We start from the raw sequence: 21698 nt of genomic DNA, 5'->3' as shown, positions 1-21698 counted from the left end.
TTTCGACTTTTTTTTTACTCGCGTAATAAACGCACCCCCAACTCGGACGTCAAAATTTTGACCCCTTCCCCCCACGCGCGCGAAATGAACGCACTTTTCTATCCTCGTGCAGCGATGTCGCAAATGCATGGGCAGCATGGGCGAACAAAACGCCTCGCAAAGGCCGTTATAAAAATTCCCAAAAATCCAACGGATGCAAAAAAAAAAAAAAAAAAAAAAAGCTTTCTTTTTTTTTTTTTTTTTTTTTTTTTTTTGCACAGCCAGTTTGGACTTTGGGTTCGCGCGCCGCCGAGCGAAGGAGGTAAGGAAGAGAAGCGGAGAAGCGCTCTAAGCGAACGAAACAGCTTACTAAAGGCGGCAAAAAAAGAAAGAAAAACCCACCGAACTAAGAGAAAACAAAAACAAAAAAGAGCTTTTTCTTCTTTCTTTTTTTTTTTTTTTTTGCGTGCGTCGTGCGTCGCGCGCCGCGCGCAAGGAGATAAGCGGAGAGCCCTCGCCTAAGCAAACAAAACAGCTTGCGAAAGGCGGCAAAGAAAAAAGGAACACCCAAGGAATAAAAAAAAACAAAAACAGAAGTTTCTTTTTTTTTTTTTCTTCTTTTTTTTTTTTTGCACAGCTTAGGTTTGGTTACGGGGTCGGGCGTCGGGCGCAAAGAGATAAGAAGTTACTTTGATTTTTCAGGATAAAAGGTCGGTTCATTCATTATGCGAGTAAATAGGGACGCAAAAATTTTACTTCGCGGAATGAACGCCCCCCCCCCCCCCCCCCCCCCCCCAACTTTGCATCGATTTTTCGGAAAAAAAAGTGTGTTCATTCTGCGAGTTAATACGGTAGCCTTGATGGCGACCCTGTTGTTGGGATTGATGATGCGGAGAAGTTTGAAAAAAGTCTCACTTGATTTTCATTCAGAGACATGCCAGTTCTCTTGGAATGATGATGGTGGGATGATTTTGTGGATGCCCATGTTTATTCCCGGCAAATCATCCGAATGATAGTTGGTTGCTGTGCGGTTCTTGTTCTTTGTTTTGTTCATTGTTAAAAAGAAAACCACACACACTCCTGAGATAGCCCCAAAGAGCTATCTGTATTGTAAATAAATAAATAAAATTGGAATTAATGCGTGTGACCGTATTTACCCGATTCTAATGCTTCCACAATTATGCATTCTGTGTCCGATCCTAACACACAAGCAGCTCATGCAGAAATATGGGAACTATATTTTACTAAAAGAAAAAACAATGTGCTAGAATTGGCTAAGTATGGTACCACACGCTGTTGCTTGGGCCAAAAACTAATTATTTTCAAAGCTTCGCACCGCTTGATATAGATGTAGTTTGTCACTATTCCGCTGACATGCGTGACAGTCTTCAATCCAACTTCAGAGTGTACAATGCTTTGCGAGTAAGAAATGCAACACTTTATGAGTGAGCCAAGGTGCAGAACACTTCTAGGAGTGATGGTTTTTGTAACTTAGAAGGCTCAACAGTATGTGGAGTTTGTCTGTTTGAGGCTCCGTTTTGTTCTAAGTTCCGAGATCTGGGTGTAGGACATGGCCAGGTAAACAGTACAATGATTCTGGCTTTCATCTTTGTAACATTCTTTCATACAGGGTGTGTTTTCTAATAAACCCAGAATATAAAAAAAGATACTTGCGCAGTGTGGTTCTTTTTTGCTCTGGGGCCACGTTGGTGGTCATGGGGGCCACTAGGAAAGACATGAAATGGGTTAATTACTTAGCTAATTAATTAGGTAAAAAGTGTTAGTGAACGTCTGACATTCTTATTTTTGCGGCATGGACACGTAGTAGGTAGCGGAGTCGATGCAGGGCGGAGAGATCAACCTCATGGGCACTCATTGTTTGCTCAATTTCGTTTCAAAGCTTCGTACAAGGACTATACATTTCTCGCCCCGTGTCGCCCACTACAAATTTCCCTAAAGAATTTTACACTGCAGCTGGATTGTAACGTGGTCGAGCGACAATTCTCCGACTACAATAATGTTCCTCCCACGGCACAAAGATTTAAGAAATTAATTCAAACCTTTTTTAGTTCATTAGCTAACTGACTGACCCATTTCGCCTCTTTTCGAGTGGCCCCTCATGGCCCCTCATGGCCCCCAACTCAGCCCCAGTGCTAAGAAAGCCTAACGCAAGTTTCTGTTTCTAAATTCCGGACCCAGTAAAAGGAGATCCGCTCGCTATTCCTGCGCCCACCAGTCGTCGCGTGCGCGCAAGTGCGGCACGACCCGATCGAACGTAGGAATACCCTTCCGGAGTTGCGCGCATCTCGCCGAACGGTCACGGTGGCGCTTCTTGCCCGCTGCCAGGGGAGGACAAGGAGCTGAAGGCATCCAAGTACTCGATGGGCCCCGAGCTGTTCCGGCTGTACCTGCAGCGCTATGCCAGGCAGTTCAACTTCTCACTCAACGAGGAGGCCGCCGTCAGCGCCCTGTCCTTCATGTACACCCCGTGGAGCGACCGGGACAACCGCTCCCTGCTCATGCAGGGATACGTGGACGTGAGTAAAAGCTACGAATGGCCCGTCTCACGTTGCAGCCGCCGACAGAGCGAGAATGGCAGGGAGGGGCTTCGGTCATCCTAACGCCACAGCTCCCCAAACGGCAGAGGACCGTCAAAAACAAATGCCCCGCCATTTTCATCCAGTAGTGGCTGCAGCGGTGGTTCTCAAAGGGGGTCCGTGGACCTTCTGGCGTCCCCGAACGTCTTGACCGTCGGTCAACTTGAGCTATATATTGTTTTTTTAATCGACGCTGGCTGTCCCGCAAAGCTAGACAAGCCGGACCCTGTGCGCCAAACGAGTAGGGTTTGTTACTTTCTGTTACGGAGCTTTAAAGTTCAAACCACCGGTCTAGAGCAGTTCATTCTACGAGAGTTTGCGCTCGACTTCGGATTAACTGCCGCAATTTGTGGCCCGTAGATCCCACTTTTTTTCCCTGAGATTTTCTTAGGTGTGGCTTATACGACGTTTCGACTTACCTGCATTCTTTTTAGAACCGCGAGACAAGGTGCAATTTGGTATAACCGCTGGGATTATATTTCTCGTTCGATTCGACAGCAGGTATATCGAATCTGGATCCCACTTGCGCATATATTGCAATTGCAATATACATACTGTGCGGGCTTATCAGTGCGGCTTCGCCGCACTGACTGTACGAGGAAGTAGAGCGGCTGGTTCGTACATTTGTGTTTGGTGCATTGCATTTTTTTATAACCGATTACGAAGAAGAAAACACACCGATGCCATCTATTTAGCAGCTCTGGAAGGGCGTATAACTACGCGGAAGGTGTTGCAGTATTTGCGAGATTAAATCTACGCACCATCTATAAGAAACCATCGTCGATAACATTGTCAAGATAATTTTTCGAATTCTACCTAATACAGTGCAACCCACTTATAACGATATACCGCTTATAACGATCAGTTTATGGAGTTTCTAGACTAGAAACGATCAGTTTCTAGCCCAGATACAACAATAATCGGTTATAACGATTGCATTTTCGGATTTTCTCATTATCGTTATGAGTGGATTGCACTCTATAGATGGTGCTGGTTGTCTGCTCTCTCGTTGTAAGTGATTACAAGAGCATGCAGAGCACTCAAGCACAGTCAGACACAAATGTGTGAACCACCCTTTATGCGAGGGTGCGACTAATGCATACCAACTTTTTCGCAAAAACGACCGTCTAGAGGGGTTGCAACTCATAGACAGGAAAATACGGTGCTCAAGGCCCAGTGACCCGTCGAGTTCTCTAATTCCGAAGCTTGTTCTATACTTGTTTTGTACGCAATTTGAGTCGTTTGCTCTCCGGTTTGCTCAGATGCTCTCAGACTCCTACTTCGTGGCACCCCAAGACAAGACAATCAAGCTGATGCTGGACAAGGGGTTCAAGGTGTATGCCTACGTGCTCAACTACAGCCTCGACAGCTACCCCAAGGAACAGTACCTCAGGCGCTCCTACGACTGGGATGGTGAGCGTTACGTTTCTTTTCCTGTTGGGAACCCTGGTTCCTACCCCTCTTCTTGTCTGTGAGCCATGTTGAAAGAGTCAGCCTTATCATGATCATGAGAAGATACTCATTCCTTGTTCATTGGGCAAACGGAGCAGCCGTCTTCTCTTTATTTTGTGTTCTCAGAATGGCTGCACCTTCCAACTTGCTTACTCGAGAGGTCTTACTGGAGCTGTCCCTTGACACACGTTGGCTCTTTGATGGCTTCCAAGAGACACTTCTATGATCCATCGTGGCTTGTGCACTTACAGTCACCGACAAATTTTTCAGACTTTGCAGGGACCGGAAAGACGTCCGAAAAATAGAGCAGTCCGAAAAATCAGCAGATTAAAAAACTTGCCTTTATTACGTCTAAGCAGGCTAAACCGAAAATAGTGCCTTGCTTCAGGTTACGCCTACGCGCTTTGTTTCAGGTTACGCCTCCTTTTGCGTTCGGCAACTTTCTATTAAAGTCCGACCTACAGAATCGTCTTCTACCGGGGAAAAAAACGGTTCCCAGTTTCCTTCTCTCCATTCCCACTCGTCCACTTTCCCCCTCTTCTCCACACAGGAGCGGATCTCTGAACTACTCCCGGTAGAGAGGAGGAGGGTCTCCCTCTTTCTCAAATGGAACGGAGGAATTGAGGGAGAGTTTCCTTCTTTCTACTTGTTGGTTGGCCTTTAACTTGAGAATCATTGCCTTTTTTTCTAGTGTGATGGCCGAGTACTTTCTGCACTTCTTAGCAACACGTCGCGGCGGTGGAAGAACAAATGGGCAATGAAATCCAAGCCAACGTAATCCGAAAATACGATTCGCCGAAACAAGGTCGAGATCCGCCGCTAGTTCACGAATGCAATGGCAAATGAACGAAGCAAACTGGTAATAACAATAAATATGCTAATGACGCGCAGCTAGAAAAAAAAAAGAGCCATAAAGCATCACCTAGCAGTAGGACTTAGCAGTACTCAAGTCCCCCTGCCAAACCAAGCCAATCCATGTGCAGCCAACATAGAATTCAAAATGATTAGTTCATGGTGGCGTTTTTCACCAATTGCTTGCGACGATTTTGTCAGAAAAATTGAACTTTCGGACTTCGAGCTGTCCGAAACATCGGTCATGAATATGTACTATTTCTATCGGGTAGGTCACGGTTCCTCTTTTAGTCCGAAACATCAAACAATCCGAAATATTGGTGTTTGAAATATCGATCGGCGGCTGTACATCCAGCATCTGTTGCTGCTAAAAGTGGTACCATTGAAAGTTACCGCCCGATTGAAAGAGCTCGGCCTTGTGCTTGCATACATCCATCCAGCGGTGCCGCACGAGGTGGTGGACCTGATGGTTTCGGGGGCTCCCTTCATGGACCCCAAGTTCTACCCGGACAACCTGGAGCTGAGCGGGATCGTCTGGAGTGAGGGGGACCGCAACATGAGTCAGCTCTTCATGCAGGCCTGGGCTAACTTCGCCAAAACCGGGTAGGTGTGCGCAGCTGTAGTCATCGACAAAATGAGGAGGGCAGGGCGTGTTTTTCGAATGCCCGGCCTCCCGCTCGCGCTCTATGCCTTCTGTCATGCTTTGGCCGCACGTGTGCGCTCGAGTTCCAGGCGATGCCAAAGCTTCGTCGAAGGTAGTGACCTCACGCAAAAGGAAGAGCGACTGAAGCTCCTGCCTGCTGTTCTCAGCTTCTCGGTGACCATAGAAGTTTTGGCTGCAGAGTTGGTGCTGCGGCGATACACCTCCGCATGCTCCAGTTTTTACAAAAAAACTTTCAGCCTTTCCACTCTGTTGAAGAAGGAAGACCAGCGAAGCTACTATGGTCAGACAACCTCAAGGACGACTTCTTGGACGACCTCAAAGACGACGCCTAAGGATGACGTCTAGGATGACTTCAAGGACGATGTCTAGGACGACCTCAAAGACGACTTCTAAGACGACCTCGAGGACGACCTCAAGGACGACGCCTAGGACGACCTCGGGGACGACATCTAGGACGACCTCAAGGACGACTTCTAGGATGATTTCGAAGACAGTGTCTAGGACGACCTCAAGGACGACTTTTGGGACGACGTCTAGGACGACTTCAAGAATGACTTCTGGGACGACCTCGAGGACGACGCTTAGGACGACCTCAAGAATGACTTCTAGGACGACCTCGAGTACAACCTCTCGGACGACATCAAGGGCGCGTCTAGGACGACCTCGAGGACAGCCTCAAGGAAGATGTTTAGGACGACCTCAAGGACGACTTCTAGGACGACCTCGAGGACGACGCCTAGAGAAATTCAGCCTTTCCACTCTGGTTTTCACCAGAGTGGAAAGGCTGTGAAGGTTGTCGCCATCTATGAGCAAGGCCGGCAAGCCGATCATCTGGTTGCCGCCGTCGCTCATAGATGGCAGTAGCTGTCCAGAGTTTTGTGTCGACATGTCTTTGCGGAGGACACAATCCTGGGGAAACTAGCCCTTAACAGCTTCGCTGTAAAAAAAAAATCGTGAGCCATTTGACTCTGTGAAGGTAGATGACCAGCGAAGCTGTTTAGCACACGACACAGACTTGCCTCAAGAAGCTGGAGGAAGCTAGACACGTGCGACGGGACCGCCACCCCGGGAGAGCGAAAGGAAAGAATAGACACGCAAGTGCTTAGAAGGATGACAAAGAGAGGCCGGTGCAAGCATAGACATGGCTGACACGGGTCGCACAGCGGCAAATCTTTGAGAAACCTTTATTATCTACTTGAGAATCTACTCATCTTGAAAATGGTGCCTGCTGATAACTAATCTACTGAATAGACCTATTGCTAAATTACCCAAGCGTCAAGGAGAATGCAGGGAACGGTGCTCCACGTGCCGCACATGCCGGCGTCTGCAGCAGTAACTGTTCTTAAGCAAAAGCCTAAAACAAATGGCATTTTGTACGCACGTTTGTCAGTGCCTTATTTTGATTATTTAGATTTAATGTTTTATACGGGAAAGGTGTGCACGTGCGGCGGTTCGAGGGTGGAGTTTTTAGTCACTGCACACAAAAAATTCACGGACCCCTAGCCATAAACAGCTTTGCTGTAAAACAAAGATTAGACGAAAATTATTTGCAGTTATTACTTTTTTTGAGAAAAAAAACGGCTCGTCACGTAGTGGGTTCTTTGGGGCTTGCATCCTCCGTTTCTTAGCGAGAACGGCACGGAGCTGTGTGCATTTTAGGAGGAACGAGCTGTCCGAGGCACATCTTTGTTCGTGAACGTAATAGAATATGTAAAATCAAGTTTTGGCAACCACATATACAAATGTTTTGATTTAGAAAAACCTCAAACTGTGCTGTTAGGCTTTGCTGAAGAAGAGGAGAACGACGGGGGGGTTTTTGAGGATATAGAATAAACATGGCATTTAGACAGGAGGCTACCGGGAGCCGTGTCATTAACAACCAACAACACATGGTGTCAGAAGTTCAAGGACCCAGGACCCGAGAGAAACCGTGAGCAATGGCAAACGCCAACTCATTCCACTGCCAACCTCCCGCGGAATTCGATTTCCCCAGCCCCGATGAATGGCCTCATTGGAAGCGGTGACTCTAACGTTTCCGCGTCATCAGTGGTCTATCAGAAAAACCTGAGCCTGAGCAGGTCAACGGTCTTACCTACTTAATGGGCGACAAAGCAGACGATATCCTTCTCTCGTTGAACCTGCCTTCAGCAAAGATGGAGAAGTACGAAGAAGTCCTTTCAGCTTTCAAGTGACACTTCGTAGTCCGACGAAACGTCATCTACGAGAGGGCGAAGTTCCACAAAAGGAGTCAGCGGGAAGGCGAGGGCGTGGAAGAATTTATAACACAACTTCATAGCCTCGCCAAGACTTGCGACTTCGGCGTCCTACACGAGGAGATGATTTGAGATTGCATTGTAGTCGGGGTCCTCAACCAAAAACTGTTGGAGAAAATGCAACTAGATCCGGAATTGACACTCGAGAAGGCTACAAATCTGGCTCGACAGTCAGAAGCTGTCAAGAAACAGCAAGTTGCTCTCCACAAGTCCCCAGAAGAAAACGTTGACAGAATCTTCAGAAAAGATGCAAGTCAAAAGGGAGGAAAGGAAAGAAATGGAGAAAAAAAAACTTCATGATCGAGTTTACCAACGTCCGAGAAAGTCTGTTCAAGATGTGGCAATGAACGACATAAAACGAACAAGTGCCCTGCGATAAAAGTAACATGCAACAAATGCAGAAGACAGGGGCGCTACGCACGGGTTTGCAGAAGCTCTACCACACTGAGGGAGGTAACAACGTCTGAGACAGCATTTCTTGGCACCGTGTTCACGTCAGATGGACAGCGATGGATAGTCAAGGTTGACGTCCGAGCAGTCTTCATAACATTCAAAGTCGACACGGCGGCCGACGTCACCGTGATTCCTGAGAAGATGTACAAAGAACTCTTCAATGATGTCTCTCTACAAAATCCCGGAGCACGCTATTTTTCAAAGATCGACACCAATTCTGGGTTTTGGCAATTTGAGCTTGCTGAGGAGTCCCAAGCTCTAACGACTTTCATCACACCCTTCGGAAGGTTCAAATTCAAGAGACTACCGTTTGGAATATCATCGGCTCCAGAATTTTTCCAAAAGAAGATGTCGCAGTTTCTGATTGGTCTCGAAGGTGTTGTATGCAACATGGACGACATTCTCATTTATGCCAGCTCCCAACAAGAGCCTGATGACAGACTCCGTCTGGTTCTGGAACGTCTCCAGGCGAAAGGAATGACTTTGAATCCGGACAAGTGCGAATTTAACGTACAAAGAGTGAAGTTCCTGGGTCACATCATCGACCGCGAAGGAATTTGTCCAGACAACGCCAAAATCGAGGCTTGTTCATGAACTGAGAAGTTTTCTGGGCATGGTCAATTATTTGACAAAGTTCATACCGAACATGTCACATATCGCCTACCCACTCAATTCTCTTCTGAGCTCAAAGAACCAATGGGTTTGGGCTACGGAACAGCAGAGAAGCTTCGATGAGCTCAAGCACTCACTCACCACGAGTCCCGTACTGACGCTGTTCGACCCAAGAAAGAAGACAGTGATTTCAGCCAATGCTTCATCATATGGCTTGGGGGCTGTGCTTCGGCAGATACAAAAAGACGGGTCCTACAAACCTGTGGCATACGCGTCACGGACACTCACAGAGACGGAAAGAAGGTACGCACAGGTGGAGAAGAAAGGCCTAGCGATAGTTTGGGCATGTGGAAGGTTTCAAGATTTCATCACGGGCCTTCACATTGAAATTGAAACCGACCACAAGCCGCTTGTGCCAATCTTCATGTCTAAAAATCTAGCTGACATCACACCTAGACTTCAAAGAATGAAGATGAGAATGATGAGATTCTCCTATGTGATGAAACACATTCCAGGAAAGTCTTTAATTGCGGCGGACACATTGTCCCGACAGCCTCTAAGCGAAACTGGTGACATAGATCTGGAGCAAGAGGTGGCTGCATCTGTCAAGGGGGTAACAGCTGACCTTTCTGCGACAGAAAAGAGGCTACAAGAAATCAAAGATAAGCAGGCCACGGACTCTACATGCAAACAGTTGGCATGGTACAGCGAAAAAGGGTGGCCCGTCCGAAAAGAAGTCCTTAACAGCTGCAAAGATTATTGGCAACATCAATCAGAGATCGCCGTTCAAGATGGACTGCTCATGAGAGGATCAAGACTCATCATACCGCTGTCCATGCGTCCTGATATTCTGCTGAAGATCCACCAGGGTCATCATTGAATCACCAAGTGCAGAGCTCGAGCCAAAGACTCTGTATGGTGGCCAGGACTTTCAACAGCCATCGAAAGTATGGTACGCAGATGTCCAGAATGCATCAAGGAAGCGTCCAACCGCCATGAACCTTTGATGCCATCCAACTTTCCAGAGCGTCCATGGCAGAAAGTAGCAATGGATCTGTTCTACCTGTCAGGAAAGAACTATCTTCTAGTAACTGACTATTATTCGAGATATACAGAAATTTTCCTTCTGAATACTATGACAGCAAACAGTGTCATAATACACCTAAAGTCAATTTTTGCAAGACATGGGACGCCTGAAGTTGTGTTCAGCGACAATGGACCACAGTTCCAGCGAATTATTGGAAGTGCATTTCAGCAGTTCGCCCAGGAATAGGGTTTTGAACACAGGACGTCCAGTCAAAGATATCCACAGAGCAATGAATTTGTTGAAGTTGCTGTTAGAATTATTAAGAGAAGCCTCAAGAAGACATCTGACAGCTACATCGCACTGCAATCCTACCGTGAACACCATTGGGAAATGGATATAAGTCCCGCCGAATTACTCATGGGTTGCAAGCTGAGAACGTCCCTTCCATCTGTTTCCTCTTCTTTGGAACTTAGGCTTGTGAATACCAAAGAACTCTAACAGTGGGAAAAAGAAAGAACAAATCAACAAAAGACCAACTATGACAGACGACGGGGTGTAAGACAACGCAAACCATTGAGAAGAGGAGATGTGGTCTGGATTACCGATCAGCGAAAAAGAGGAACAGTGCAATCTGCAATGGAGTGCCCAAGGTCATACTTAGTGGACACCGATTCAGATACTCTTCGCCGAAACAGCTTTCATCTTACACCGATGCCTGGGAGTGAAGACACCGATAAAAGTGCAGCACCAGACATCGGATCGACTGCTCTTACACCGGTGCCTGGGAGTGAAGACACCGATAAAAATGCAGCACCAGACATTGGATCGACTGAGTACACGACACGAAGTGGAAGAGTTGTAAAGCCTGGTAAATAGACTTCAGTTTTAAAGGGGGGGAGATGTGCTGTTAGGCTTTTCTGAAGACGAGGAGAATGACGCGGGGGTTTTTGAGGATATAGAATAAACATGGCGTTTAGACAGGAGGCTACCGGGAGCGCTCTGTGTCATTAACAGCCAACAACACACAAACACATAGTCGTGGAGAGTGGAACAACCCAGACGGCTCTCAGCTTTCAAAATTTTCAGAAAAGTTTGTGGCTGTGCAGCAAAAAGTTGGGTAGTGCCTCACGCCACAACTGCCATAATATCTCGAGGGATGCCCGCCACCGAGAGATAGCCCGCCCCCTATTTTTGGCACGATTTTGCAGTTCTCTGGCCAATGGTGTCCTTGGCAAAAACTGCATTACTTAACCCATTGGCTACAGCACGCGGGCTCATGCTTCCGGGCTTTCCGTACCTACCGCGAGATTTTACAGTGAAGCTGTTAAGGGCTAGTTTCCCCACGATCGTGTCCCCCGCAAAGAAATGTCGACACAAAACTTTGGGTAGCTACTGCCATCTATGAACGACGGCGGTAACCAGACAACCGGTTTACCGGCCTCACTCATAGATGGCGGCAACCTTTCCAGCCTCTCCACTCTGGTTTTCACCAGAGTAGAAAGGCTGAATTTCTCTAGGCGTCGTCCTACATTTCGTCCTTGAAGTCGTCCTTGAGGCAGTCCTTGATGTTGTCTGAGAGGTTTTCCTCAGGGTCATCTTAGATGTCATCCTTGAGGTCGTCCTAGAGGTCGTCCTTGAGGTCATCCTAGACGTTGTCCTCGAGGTCGTCCTTCAGGTCTTCCCAAACGTCGTCCCTGATTTCGTCCTTGAAATCGTCGTAGACGTCGTCCTTGAGGTCGTCCTAGATGTCATCCTAGACGTTGTCCTCTAAACGTCGTCCTTGAGGTCATTCCACCATAGTACAGCTTCGCTGGTCTTCCTTCTTCACCAAAGTGGAAAGGCTGAAAGTTTTTTTGCCCTAGAACTTGGCTAGTCTCTGTATCGTTGTTTTGCTAGTGTAAGCTGCTTTAAGAGTACACAATAAATATGGCAAACAAAAAAAATTGTAGAGCTTCACTTCACGTGAAGATAGAGGACCAGGGAAGCTGTTATCTTTATGACAGCTTTACGACAACTATTTGACATCTATACGATCTACATATGATTGCAATGAAGACGCGTACATGACTTCATTGTTTAATTGTCTTTATTTAATTCTTAGCGACTAAAGTGATCATTGCCTTATGGTCACTATGGCAAACCGCCATTGGTTGTATTTTGACTTCGGATACGTTCTTGCTAAACGTGAGGTCAATACAGGTTCTGTTGTTGGTCGTTGACTATTTTAGGTTTTACAGCGACTTTGGGCTCTTTATCAGCGATGCTGATAAAGAGCCCACCGAAGCGAAAGAAAAGGAGGTCACAGCACACTCTTAGCTGAGATAAGTGCTGGCTGTATATGATAACAAAAGATCGGGACCAGGGTTGTTAAAGTTACTTAAAAAATGTACCTAAGATACAGTTACAGTTACTAATACGAAAAGGTACTTAGGTACGCACCTAGGTACTTGCTTAAAGATGTATCTAGGTACAGGTACAGTTACTTTAAAGATACTGTCTTTATGTATTTTCCCCAAATTTGTCAAAATATATTGGGAGTAAAGCTTTTTATACTAAGGATACACTTAAAAACGAGTTCGATAAATGTGCTTTATTGGTGTCAGTGCGATGTCCACATCGGTGTTAAGTCCTCACGTGCCTTGTCCCCACGCTCCAATTGGTGCACCGAGGCCTTAGCTTCCACTGTTTACCATGTCACACCGAAACCGCCGAAACTCGCTTGTTGACGTTCTTGCCCTCAGAGCCGATGCTGACGCCGACGGGCCCGAAAGACGTCGGCCGGATGAAGAAACGCATGAGTCGAGTGCATATGCACCTAACCTTCGCGATGACGAGCAAAAGGCTTTAAACTTCCTCGTTTTATTTTTTCTTTCGTTAGTGAGAAGAAAAATGAATTTTTTTTTTCTTTCGGAACTTTGTCAGTTTTGATAACTGCAAAACTTGAGTCCGACTTATTGAGTGGAAACTTTATTATATACGCAATGTTACATCGCTTTACGATTGTAATTATAATTTATCTGCAATTATATTTTATATTGTATTTATGGCAGAACAGTGCCACCACCAGGACAAGATATGGGCAACAGAAACTGCGCACATCGTTCAAGTTATCTCTTTCCTTGTATAGCTGCCAGAGGAACTTCAAACACGCAATGAAGTCGATTTCGGTTTGAGATGAAGCAAGCAGGTCGCTATATTCCCTAAACGGAGTTCCGAAGCGATGAAATAAATTGGTGTTGCTCGAATGGCATCGCTAATACACCGTTCGCTCAAATGAACTCCTACATTCTCTAAAGTGTGTCGTTCGATGAAACATCATAGGCGGGGCTTCGTTCGCTAAAACGTCGTTTGATCAAGGCAGTGCCTCCAATGCCGTTCACAACTCAACGTGAATCACGGCACATGGCAGTGTGTTAATACTTCAAGATTTATAGTTTCTACCATTTTGACCAAGTGAATAGAAAAGTACTTGTAGAAACTAGCTTCACTTAGTTACAAGTTACTGGAAAATGTACCTAAGATACAAATACAGGTACCAAGAAATTAAAGTACCTAGGTCTGTACCTCAGGTACAACAAAGGTACTTAGATACCGATTTCCAGTTACTTGTACCTAGGTACTTTACTACCCTGATCAAGACCTTGCTTTCTAATAATGCCAAGGAAGGCTGACACCCGCGGGTTGCCCTCCTCTTTTTATTTATACTTGCCACGACTAATCGGCACAAAGGAGCGCTGTTTAAACGGGAGTTTTATTGTTAACATCCATGGACGCATTTTTCTCCAGAGCCTAGCACATAACAGCTTTGCTATAAAAACATGTTTATTTGCACCTTAAAGACATGGTTTACATCAGCCAATCACTCGAGCTGCTAAAAAACAATTTTTTTCTCGTGTGGAAAATCTTGAGGCACACAGACGTGCGGAGAGCTGCGCCGCATTTCTCAACCTCCCACCGGCTCTCGCTTTTCTTCCCTCGTGCCTTGTACACTTGGCACTGCCTTAAACCAGTAGATACCCCGTCTCTCTCAAACAGTTCATCGGTAGATTCCCCATCACCTTCACTGTTGAAGAGAATGTTGATTTTCATTGTCCGAAAGACTATGCCTGCTGCTAGCCACCGTAATCTTTTCAGAGAGTGAACATGAATTGAAAACACTAAAATTATACTACAGTGTAGACCGCATATAACGTATGTCGCGGGAGTCGCGAAAATCCGCACTATAAGCGGTACCGCACTATAACCAAAACATCAATTTTTCAGGCCAAAATACATGCCATGAGACAACTTACACTTGTGAAAAGAATTTATTTTATGTTAGATGAAAAATAAAGCTTAGTTTGAGGAAAGTCTTTATTTCACCTGACTAGTACAGTTCTGTCTCAAGTGTGTTACACATTTTGAAAGAAATGAGCAGCTTTTGCCTGGCGCAGCCTTTTAACGGCGTCGCGGGTTGCGGACGGACGTTGAGAGCGTTCAGGATTGCTAACCCTAATCACTTTTCTCCGGAGATGAAAACGCGTGAAAATTCGCTTCCTTCACACGGTACGCGCCAGTAATACCTTGAACTTGAGCGCACGCATGAAATGCGCCAAATAAGAAATCCGGGCGATGTTCGAGGACACAAATGCTTAGAAATCACCACTGTAGTCGAAGTAAACAAACACGACGACACAGGCGTTTCTGCCGTCTTGAGAGCGCCGCCACGACATCGCCGCACGAGTAGGTGGATCTTCCCTTCTAGCACGTGCTGGGTTATCATAGCAACACACAACGAAAATTCACAGTCAAGGATAGCGCTTTTACGCGGAACGATGAGATGAACGCCGTCTACGACGACGATCACAACCGACGCCGTGTTTGCGGATAGAAGCAGTCGGCCGGCGACCGGCATGTAACGCGCGCAACACTTCTCCTCGACCTGCGATTGGTCTGTCGCTGCGGTTGTTTGTTTCCAACGCAGCGGAGGGACGCACGCACGTGAACGACACGTGCGTGCGTCCCTCCGTCGCTATGGCAACTGAAGCCTTTCGCTTCTTCGAGCAACTCGGCTGTGGAGCAACTGCCACGCGAGTGCCGCTTGCTGCTCGCGCCGTCAGCGCCGTTATCTAGTGTCGCACAGGGAAGCGCGCTCGCTGCTCCGGTCGTCGGCGCGGCCGGCGGGCTGTGCCAGAAACCGCACTATAACCGGTATTTCCCTTCGCGCGCCTGCATTTTAAGCGGCATGTAATTACATGGAGTTCTATGGGAGACGAACCGGTGGTTTAAAAAAACCGCGCTATACCCGGTCCTGCACTATAAGCGGTTACGTTGTAAGTGGTCTATACTTAATAGGAAACCAAACAAACGGAATGACCGTTGCCATCTGATGGTGACATATTCAGCTCTGCCCCAAGTAGTTGTAGTGCACCATCTATGAGTTGCGTTTTAAACGACAAAAGGGTACAGCCGGGCGATTCGCCGGCTTTGGCATTTTGGTTTCTGCTGGTGCGGCTGGCGATTCACCGGCTTCGATAGCAAATGGGTAAACCATGGCGGGAGATGAGCAAACGTTGCTATATGGGAAGAACAGTCGTCTTTGGTTCATTGTGCCTCCCTGCATTTGCAAATTTTGAGAGCCACAAAAATAAAAACTAATTTTTTTCAACCTTTTTTTATCGCACACCAAAAGTTAGCTTAGTCCTTATTAATGCGAAAGCATTAACTGTCCCATGGAGCGGAGCCGGCGTGCGTCTGTAGCTGCGAACAATGCGAGGTGCCGGCGGCAAAAAATTCCCAGGAGCCAGCGGCGTCCGTAATCGCTGTAACCGCGAGAAACGTGAAAGTCCCAGCGAAACGGCTTCTAGGTGGCCATTGGCCAGGACACGTATAGTTCCAAGGAACGCCCCCCTACTGAGAAGCCCTCTTTTTGGCGCTCCAGCCCGCACGCCAGGAAGGAGCGCGCTCGGCCGTCGCTCTCGTGTCAGGTGTTGCCGGAGGGGCGGGCTGCGGCTGCGTCTGCTCCTCTCGGCACTGAGGAACGTGTCGGCGCCCGAGGCATTTTTATCGTCAGCGGCTGCAATCTCGGCAGTAGCGGAACGTGGCCGTCCGCGCCAGTACACCGCAGACAAACAAAGGGAGTGGAAGAACTACATTCAAACTTTCGCATTCACAACTCATAAGAAGTGCTTAGGTGTCCTACTCTTTGGTGCCTTTCCACATTGCTTTTTGCCTCTTTGGAGATTGGCCCGTCGTTCCAAATTCACACAAAAACAGCTTTCCTCTCCCTCCCGCCTGTGACTTTGACTGGACTGCACGTAATTAAGTGAGATGGCTGTCACTTGGTCGCAACACGAAATCCCCTCTTCCCCGAAACGCCACAGGGACCCGATGAAGCCGACATCGCTGTTCGGGACCATCGTCTGGGAGCCCGCAACGAAGGGCAACCTGCAGTACCTGTCGGTGAACGGGACGTACTACGAGGCGCTCAACTCGTCGAGCTTCCTGCTGCGCGACTACCGACAGAAGGAGGCCCAGTTCTGGAACGCCTACCTCCCAGACCTGCTGCTGCGGCCCCCGGCCACCTGGCCGCCCTGGGAGGCGCCCCTGGCCCGGGAGAACCGCATCGTGACTGCCTCCTTGTGGGGGGTCACGGCCGCCGCCATGCTCTTCCTCCTCCTCGCCGTGCTGGGCTTCTGCTGCTACTGCAAGGCGGCAAGGTACGACGAGGCCCGCTGAGGCGCCGGCGCAGCCCCACGCACGACCGGCGCTGCCACGGGGGGAAGGCACGGGGAGCGGTTGACGGAGCACTGCGGGAAACTCTGGATTGTCGCTTAATTTGCGGATTGTCTGCGGCGCGAGCGAAGTCGTAAGCGGTTCTTTGGAACACGTCTTAAAAGTTGGGAGTCATTACCTTCGAAAAAGAACCACCTAGTAAGTTCGGGATGGCAGCCAATGTTTGGTAAGAGTCAGTCTCCAATCTGGTGCCTCAAGAAGCTACATCTCTCGGCGAAGCGTCAGCTGTCACCTTCAGACGCAATCCCCGTTGCTTTGGGCGTGCCCTACCAAATTAACAGTCTTTCTTACGAGCCCCGGTTCGGCTAGGTGATCACAGAGGTTTTGGGGTGCCTTATGCGGCACTTATACTATGATCCATAATTTTTCAAGTAGATGAAATGCCCTACATGCCCATATCCTACTAAAAATAATTTTTTATTTTTTTTTGACAACAGTTGTAAAGTTATATATGTTGTAACTTTTAACTCTACGGGAAGCTTCTTCATGGTTCAGCTAACTTTGTGATTGAATTTGTACAGATAACAATCTGCTGTTTGCTTCTTTACATCAAGAACTGTACAAGGCATCCACACTTTATTTACCACCTGTGTTTGTTTTCTTTTACACATTTTTTTGTGGTTGACGTAATATAAAATTAAATTCTCCTTTGACTTGGGTACTATATATTTCCCTAGCTTCCTCTGGGAATCGCCGCTATCCACGAGTCTAGGGTTATCTGGAAGAGCATGAACAGTATTTGAAACGGTGGTGTCATCAAGACTGCTCTGCCACCACAAAATTTTGTCGCGCGAGGTTCCTTCAAATATTTGGAGGAAATTCCTGGTTGAAGTTTCCCGCAGTGCTTCCGTGTACTAATGCATCGGACTGCCATTTTTAGGAAGACCAGTTTATTTGACAGTGGAGCCATACGGTTGTTTGCGACGAATGAGCAAACAACCATGCCCACACCAGCGATGCATGTATGTTTACGAGGTTCTGGATCTTCAGCACCTTTTCTGCAATAGGGATGCATGTGTGGGAAACTACGGGTGCCAATTTCATATTTTTTCAGGTGTATATATACACTGCCACGCTTTTACATCTTATCGATTGTGTAACGTGCTACATACCGCAATTGTCACTTTTTTTTACTCTTGGCAGTGCATTGTGCTGTGTGCTTAGCTTCGCTGCTTTTAAGTTGGTTGCCAATCAGTTGCCGGTCCTCTGGAGACCAATCGCCAATGTTGTGTTCAACCTTCTGCTTTGCTCCTTCCCGCTGATGCTGGACTTCACTGTTCATATGTCAAGGCAGATTGGCAACCAACCAATTGCTGATCAAGTGTCAGCATTGTCTGAATGGGATTGAGGAGCATGCCAATTGCATGGGGTTGTAATGTCGCCAAGATGCACGTTTGTGTCGGGAGTTGCCGCTCTGCTGCTAAAGCTGGGAGCCAGTCGACCGCCGACCACCTGCCGGCTTGATGCCAACCAATTGCCGATCGGTTGCCGGATGATGTCTGTGTGGGGGTCCGAGAGCATGCCCTTTGCTTGGGGGTTAATTGCATAGAAGTGTGTTTCCGACGGGAGTGACTCTATTAGCGTTACTACTCCCAAAACAGCCGACATCTGGTTGACGAGGACGAAATTCCGCGCGCATCAATGCATTCCCTGACGGAAAGTACCAATAGGTGAGTCCCCACGGTTTCCATTCCTCGCTTACGCCCTATGAGAACGCGCGACCGCTCTAACTAGGCGACTGGGCATCGCTGAATTCGGCACTTTTGAGTCCTACCTGTTGCAGCTTTCAAGAGCTCTGTTACCGCATTTTCCACCTCTGCAGCATCAGAAGAATGGAGTTTAAGAACAGGTACGCTTCGTCCGAAGATCCAGGAGAGTTGAAGTCCCTCAAGAACACTAGCGTGTGACAGAGAAGCTTGCGGCTGGGCCGCGTTGAGTGACCCGATCCTGTACATAGGGCCAGCGATCGTTGTACAAACCTTGGGACCAAGGGCAGTTGGAGCCCTATGGCTCCATGATCTCCAGTTGGGAACACAAGTCAGCCCGAGTGTATGTGTTGTGCCTGGAACGTGCTGTTAGATAGAAAGCGGGAATGCGAGTTTCATTGGTTAAGGCAGTGCACCGACATCGCCCCCTGCCGGCTGTTTATTGGAATGCATTTTTTTAAACTGTGGCGATACGCTTTATCAGGTTTAACTGGTGTCAACACATGTCAACGATGTACTTGATTCACAACATCATTCATTTTGTGCCATTGTAAGGTCATGTGGAGCATCCGAAACACGGTGGCTGTGCAGCCTTAGGCCATCCATTGCGAGCCTTTCACGCAGTATCGACGAGACGTAGCCACCGCATAGTGAGCGCCGAATTCACTTGTTTTTAATGTCGATCACATTTCAGGTTCCTTACCATTTCTGCTCATTACGAGAGGTTATCCCTCGCTCCTTTCCAATCGTGCATTTGTTTCCAGGTTGCTAGACTAGCTAGGTAGGGTCGCTCGGCAGCAAGCTGCGACTGAAAAGAATGAGACAACAGGCTGGTCCTAAAGAGTGTCTTTTAGCATGTAGCAGTAGTTTTTGTGATGTTGCGAGAGAATTGGGTGGCAATGACGTGGAATGTACGGGTGCACCAACGTGGCTCCTAAGGCTGTGCTATATGTACTCGTACCTTATTTTTCCTCGTTTAATTACCTCAAATACATACGTGGCTCGACTGGTATCGAGGACGAACAATATGAATAGTTTTCCATGGCTTGCAGTATAAAGGAACCAGATCAAATTGATGTGCAGAATATATCGGCCAACCATAGCTCAGATCAAAGGGTTTTAAAAGGCCATCAGAGTGGACTCGGTTTGAAATGAAAGCTCAACACACTGAATTTACATAATCGTAGAAAAATTGTGTGTTTCAAACGAAATGAAATGAAGGTGTCTGTATGATAACTTGTTTCTCGCCATCTCAGTTATGCCTTCTGTCAGGAAAATGCACATCCTTTTTCATCCCAGATTGTTCATCTAAAAAGCATCATTGCAGCATGCATTCCATAAACTTAAGGGAGGAGTCACACCCAAAATAGAACAAACATGCGCATTGTTGTCAGTTTTTATACAAAGTTGTTCGACAATGGTTGGAGCTTATCGTTGCATATCTAGCCGGCAGATCAGACACTCTCACACGCGGTGCGCAAGTTGTTCTAGTGAGATGCCTGTCGCAGCTGGTCACTTTCCGAGTTTCCTTGGTTGGGAGGTTTCGGCGCAAGATTGTACATCAATACAAGCAGCCATTGGGCATGGACGTAATTGCTCCTAACTCAAACTATCTCCAAGTTTGTCTTGCAACATAAATGTTGCATTAAGAGTTGTTTGTTTTTTAGGGGAAAGTGCACTTTATGACGTACGTGTCCAACCAGAGCATTTTACAAAAAACTTTCTTTGGGAGCATGGTGCTAAAACGATTTGTGCCAGGAAATCTTTCAAACCAGCAGCTCGGAAAAATGCCCATTTGCCTTGCGCACTGCCACGGCGGTTCGGGACGTTTGTCCCGATGCACTGTTCACTGCTAGCGTGTACGTGTCACAATGTTTACTCATTCCACAACGACTGTCTCACAGATTTTTGTTAATCATTCTTGTTTTCTGTTGACGATCATCAAAATGCCGTCGGTTTACAGCGGTACCTGCCTAGCCTCCGTCCAAGACAAATGGCAGTTGAAAGGCTGCAGCTCTTTTTTGAGAACTGTTAAGCCTCCACTTTTGGAATTGTTTTTTCCACCCGAACAATCGTTTACATGCTCCTTAGCATCGCGGGAAATGCAGCACATCCTTTTAGTTAATGCAAAGCAGCGTCGTATTTCCGCTTAAAGCTCAGTCGGTCCGTGAACGGCTGCTTGATTTGTTGCATTTCTGGTGAGGTGGTCACTCACCCAAAGGTTTGCTGGCACCGTGCCTTTTCAAATAAACACCTTTTCAAACACGGCCATCTCGTGTCGTCAGACTCCCATTCTTCCTCCATCACCGACGCTAGGCTCGGTGACAACTGTCAAATTCCACTTCCGTAAACGCTACAAGCATGAGGGACGCAAGTCATCCAAGACATTCCCACTGCACGCCCACGCAAGGAAAAGAACCTCCTTCCAAGGTTGGTAGGTTACACTTTTTCATGCTTGAGGGAACAGAAGCAGATCCGAATTTGTTACGGCATTGAGACGACTGCTGGGGAAAAGTCTCTCAACATTACCAGCTTGTTTTCTTACCCTGACTGGGTGGTAGGCTGAAATGCAGTTGATTTTCATCTAGTCTCGCTATCTCGTAGCCGAGTACACATGTACGAGACAGCAAATTGCGTCAGTGCAGTTTTCGAAACATGTTGCGAGTTCGGGTGCAATGGATGTGGCAAAGGGCAGTCTCGCGTGAAACTTTGGGTATCAATTGGAAATGCCAGCACGTCAACGGGAAAACATCGTAGGCCAAACATGGGAGAAGCGTTCCCTTCGTACAAAAGGTGCTGCTCAATCATGGCCAAGCATTGAAGGTTGTACCTCTTTGTGGTTATTGTTGAAAACCTAAAATTGCCACCAGTACTATCATCTTGTTTCTACCGCTACAGTGCCCGAAAAGAGTCTCCGGCCGGTACGTTGTGCGTGCCCCATGCTGCCGACGCATCGAAAGCGGTCCCGCAGTGGCAACAAACGATGTCGCAGTGTCGTGTTGCTGGCTGTCGCGATCCCGGTGGCCGGCGCTAGAAGTCCCGGCAAAAAGCGTGAGCGCCGCGGTCGTCACGGCATCCCAACTTCTTGCCGCCGAAGCTTCCGTCGACCCTCGAGCCGAAGAGGGACCGGCAGCAGAACGAACATCTGCCGCGCCACTGCCGGGATTGCAGCAGACAGCAGCACGACACCCCTACAATGTCGTCGGGTGTAAATGGAAAGACTACGTTTGAGGACACAGCAAAACGGACCAGTGGGAGACGGGTTTCAGGTAGCATACTATCACCATCCAAACTGGCACTCTAATACGA

General features: G+C 47.5%; 1 protein-coding gene across 2 annotated transcripts in view; it reads left to right on the top strand.

The window, feature by feature from the left end:
• The window catches only part of LOC115308183 (acetylcholinesterase), a 37146-nt gene extending 16488 nt beyond the window's left edge, over nt 1–20658 (top strand). Inside the window, exons 7-12 of one of the 2 annotated variants that reach the window (XM_029979939.4) lie at nt 2326–2516; nt 3839–3989; nt 5321–5483; nt 16272–16607; nt 18285–18353; nt 18506–20658. In XM_029979939.4, coding sequence (XP_029835799.2) covers nt 2326–2516; nt 3839–3989; nt 5321–5483; nt 16272–16607; nt 18285–18353; nt 18506–18590 — 995 coding nt within the window. In that variant the 3' untranslated portion in view covers nt 18591–20658. Of the gene's footprint in view, nt 1–2325; nt 2517–3838; nt 3990–5320; nt 5484–16271; nt 17738–18284; nt 18354–18505 lie in introns of those variants that run through there. The other variant, XR_005714985.3, reaches the window with a different exon arrangement.
• Nucleotides 20659–21698: the final 1040 nt, after the last annotated feature.

This window comes from Ixodes scapularis, unplaced genomic scaffold (assembly GCF_016920785.2).
Source record: "Ixodes scapularis isolate PalLabHiFi unplaced genomic scaffold, ASM1692078v2 PGA_scaffold49__6_contigs__length_1374808, whole genome shotgun sequence".
NCBI classification, from domain to species: Eukaryota; Metazoa; Arthropoda; class Arachnida; order Ixodida; family Ixodidae; genus Ixodes; species Ixodes scapularis.
The sequence above is the reverse complement of the archived record's forward strand: the minus strand, read 5'-3'. Positions and strand labels throughout refer to the sequence as shown.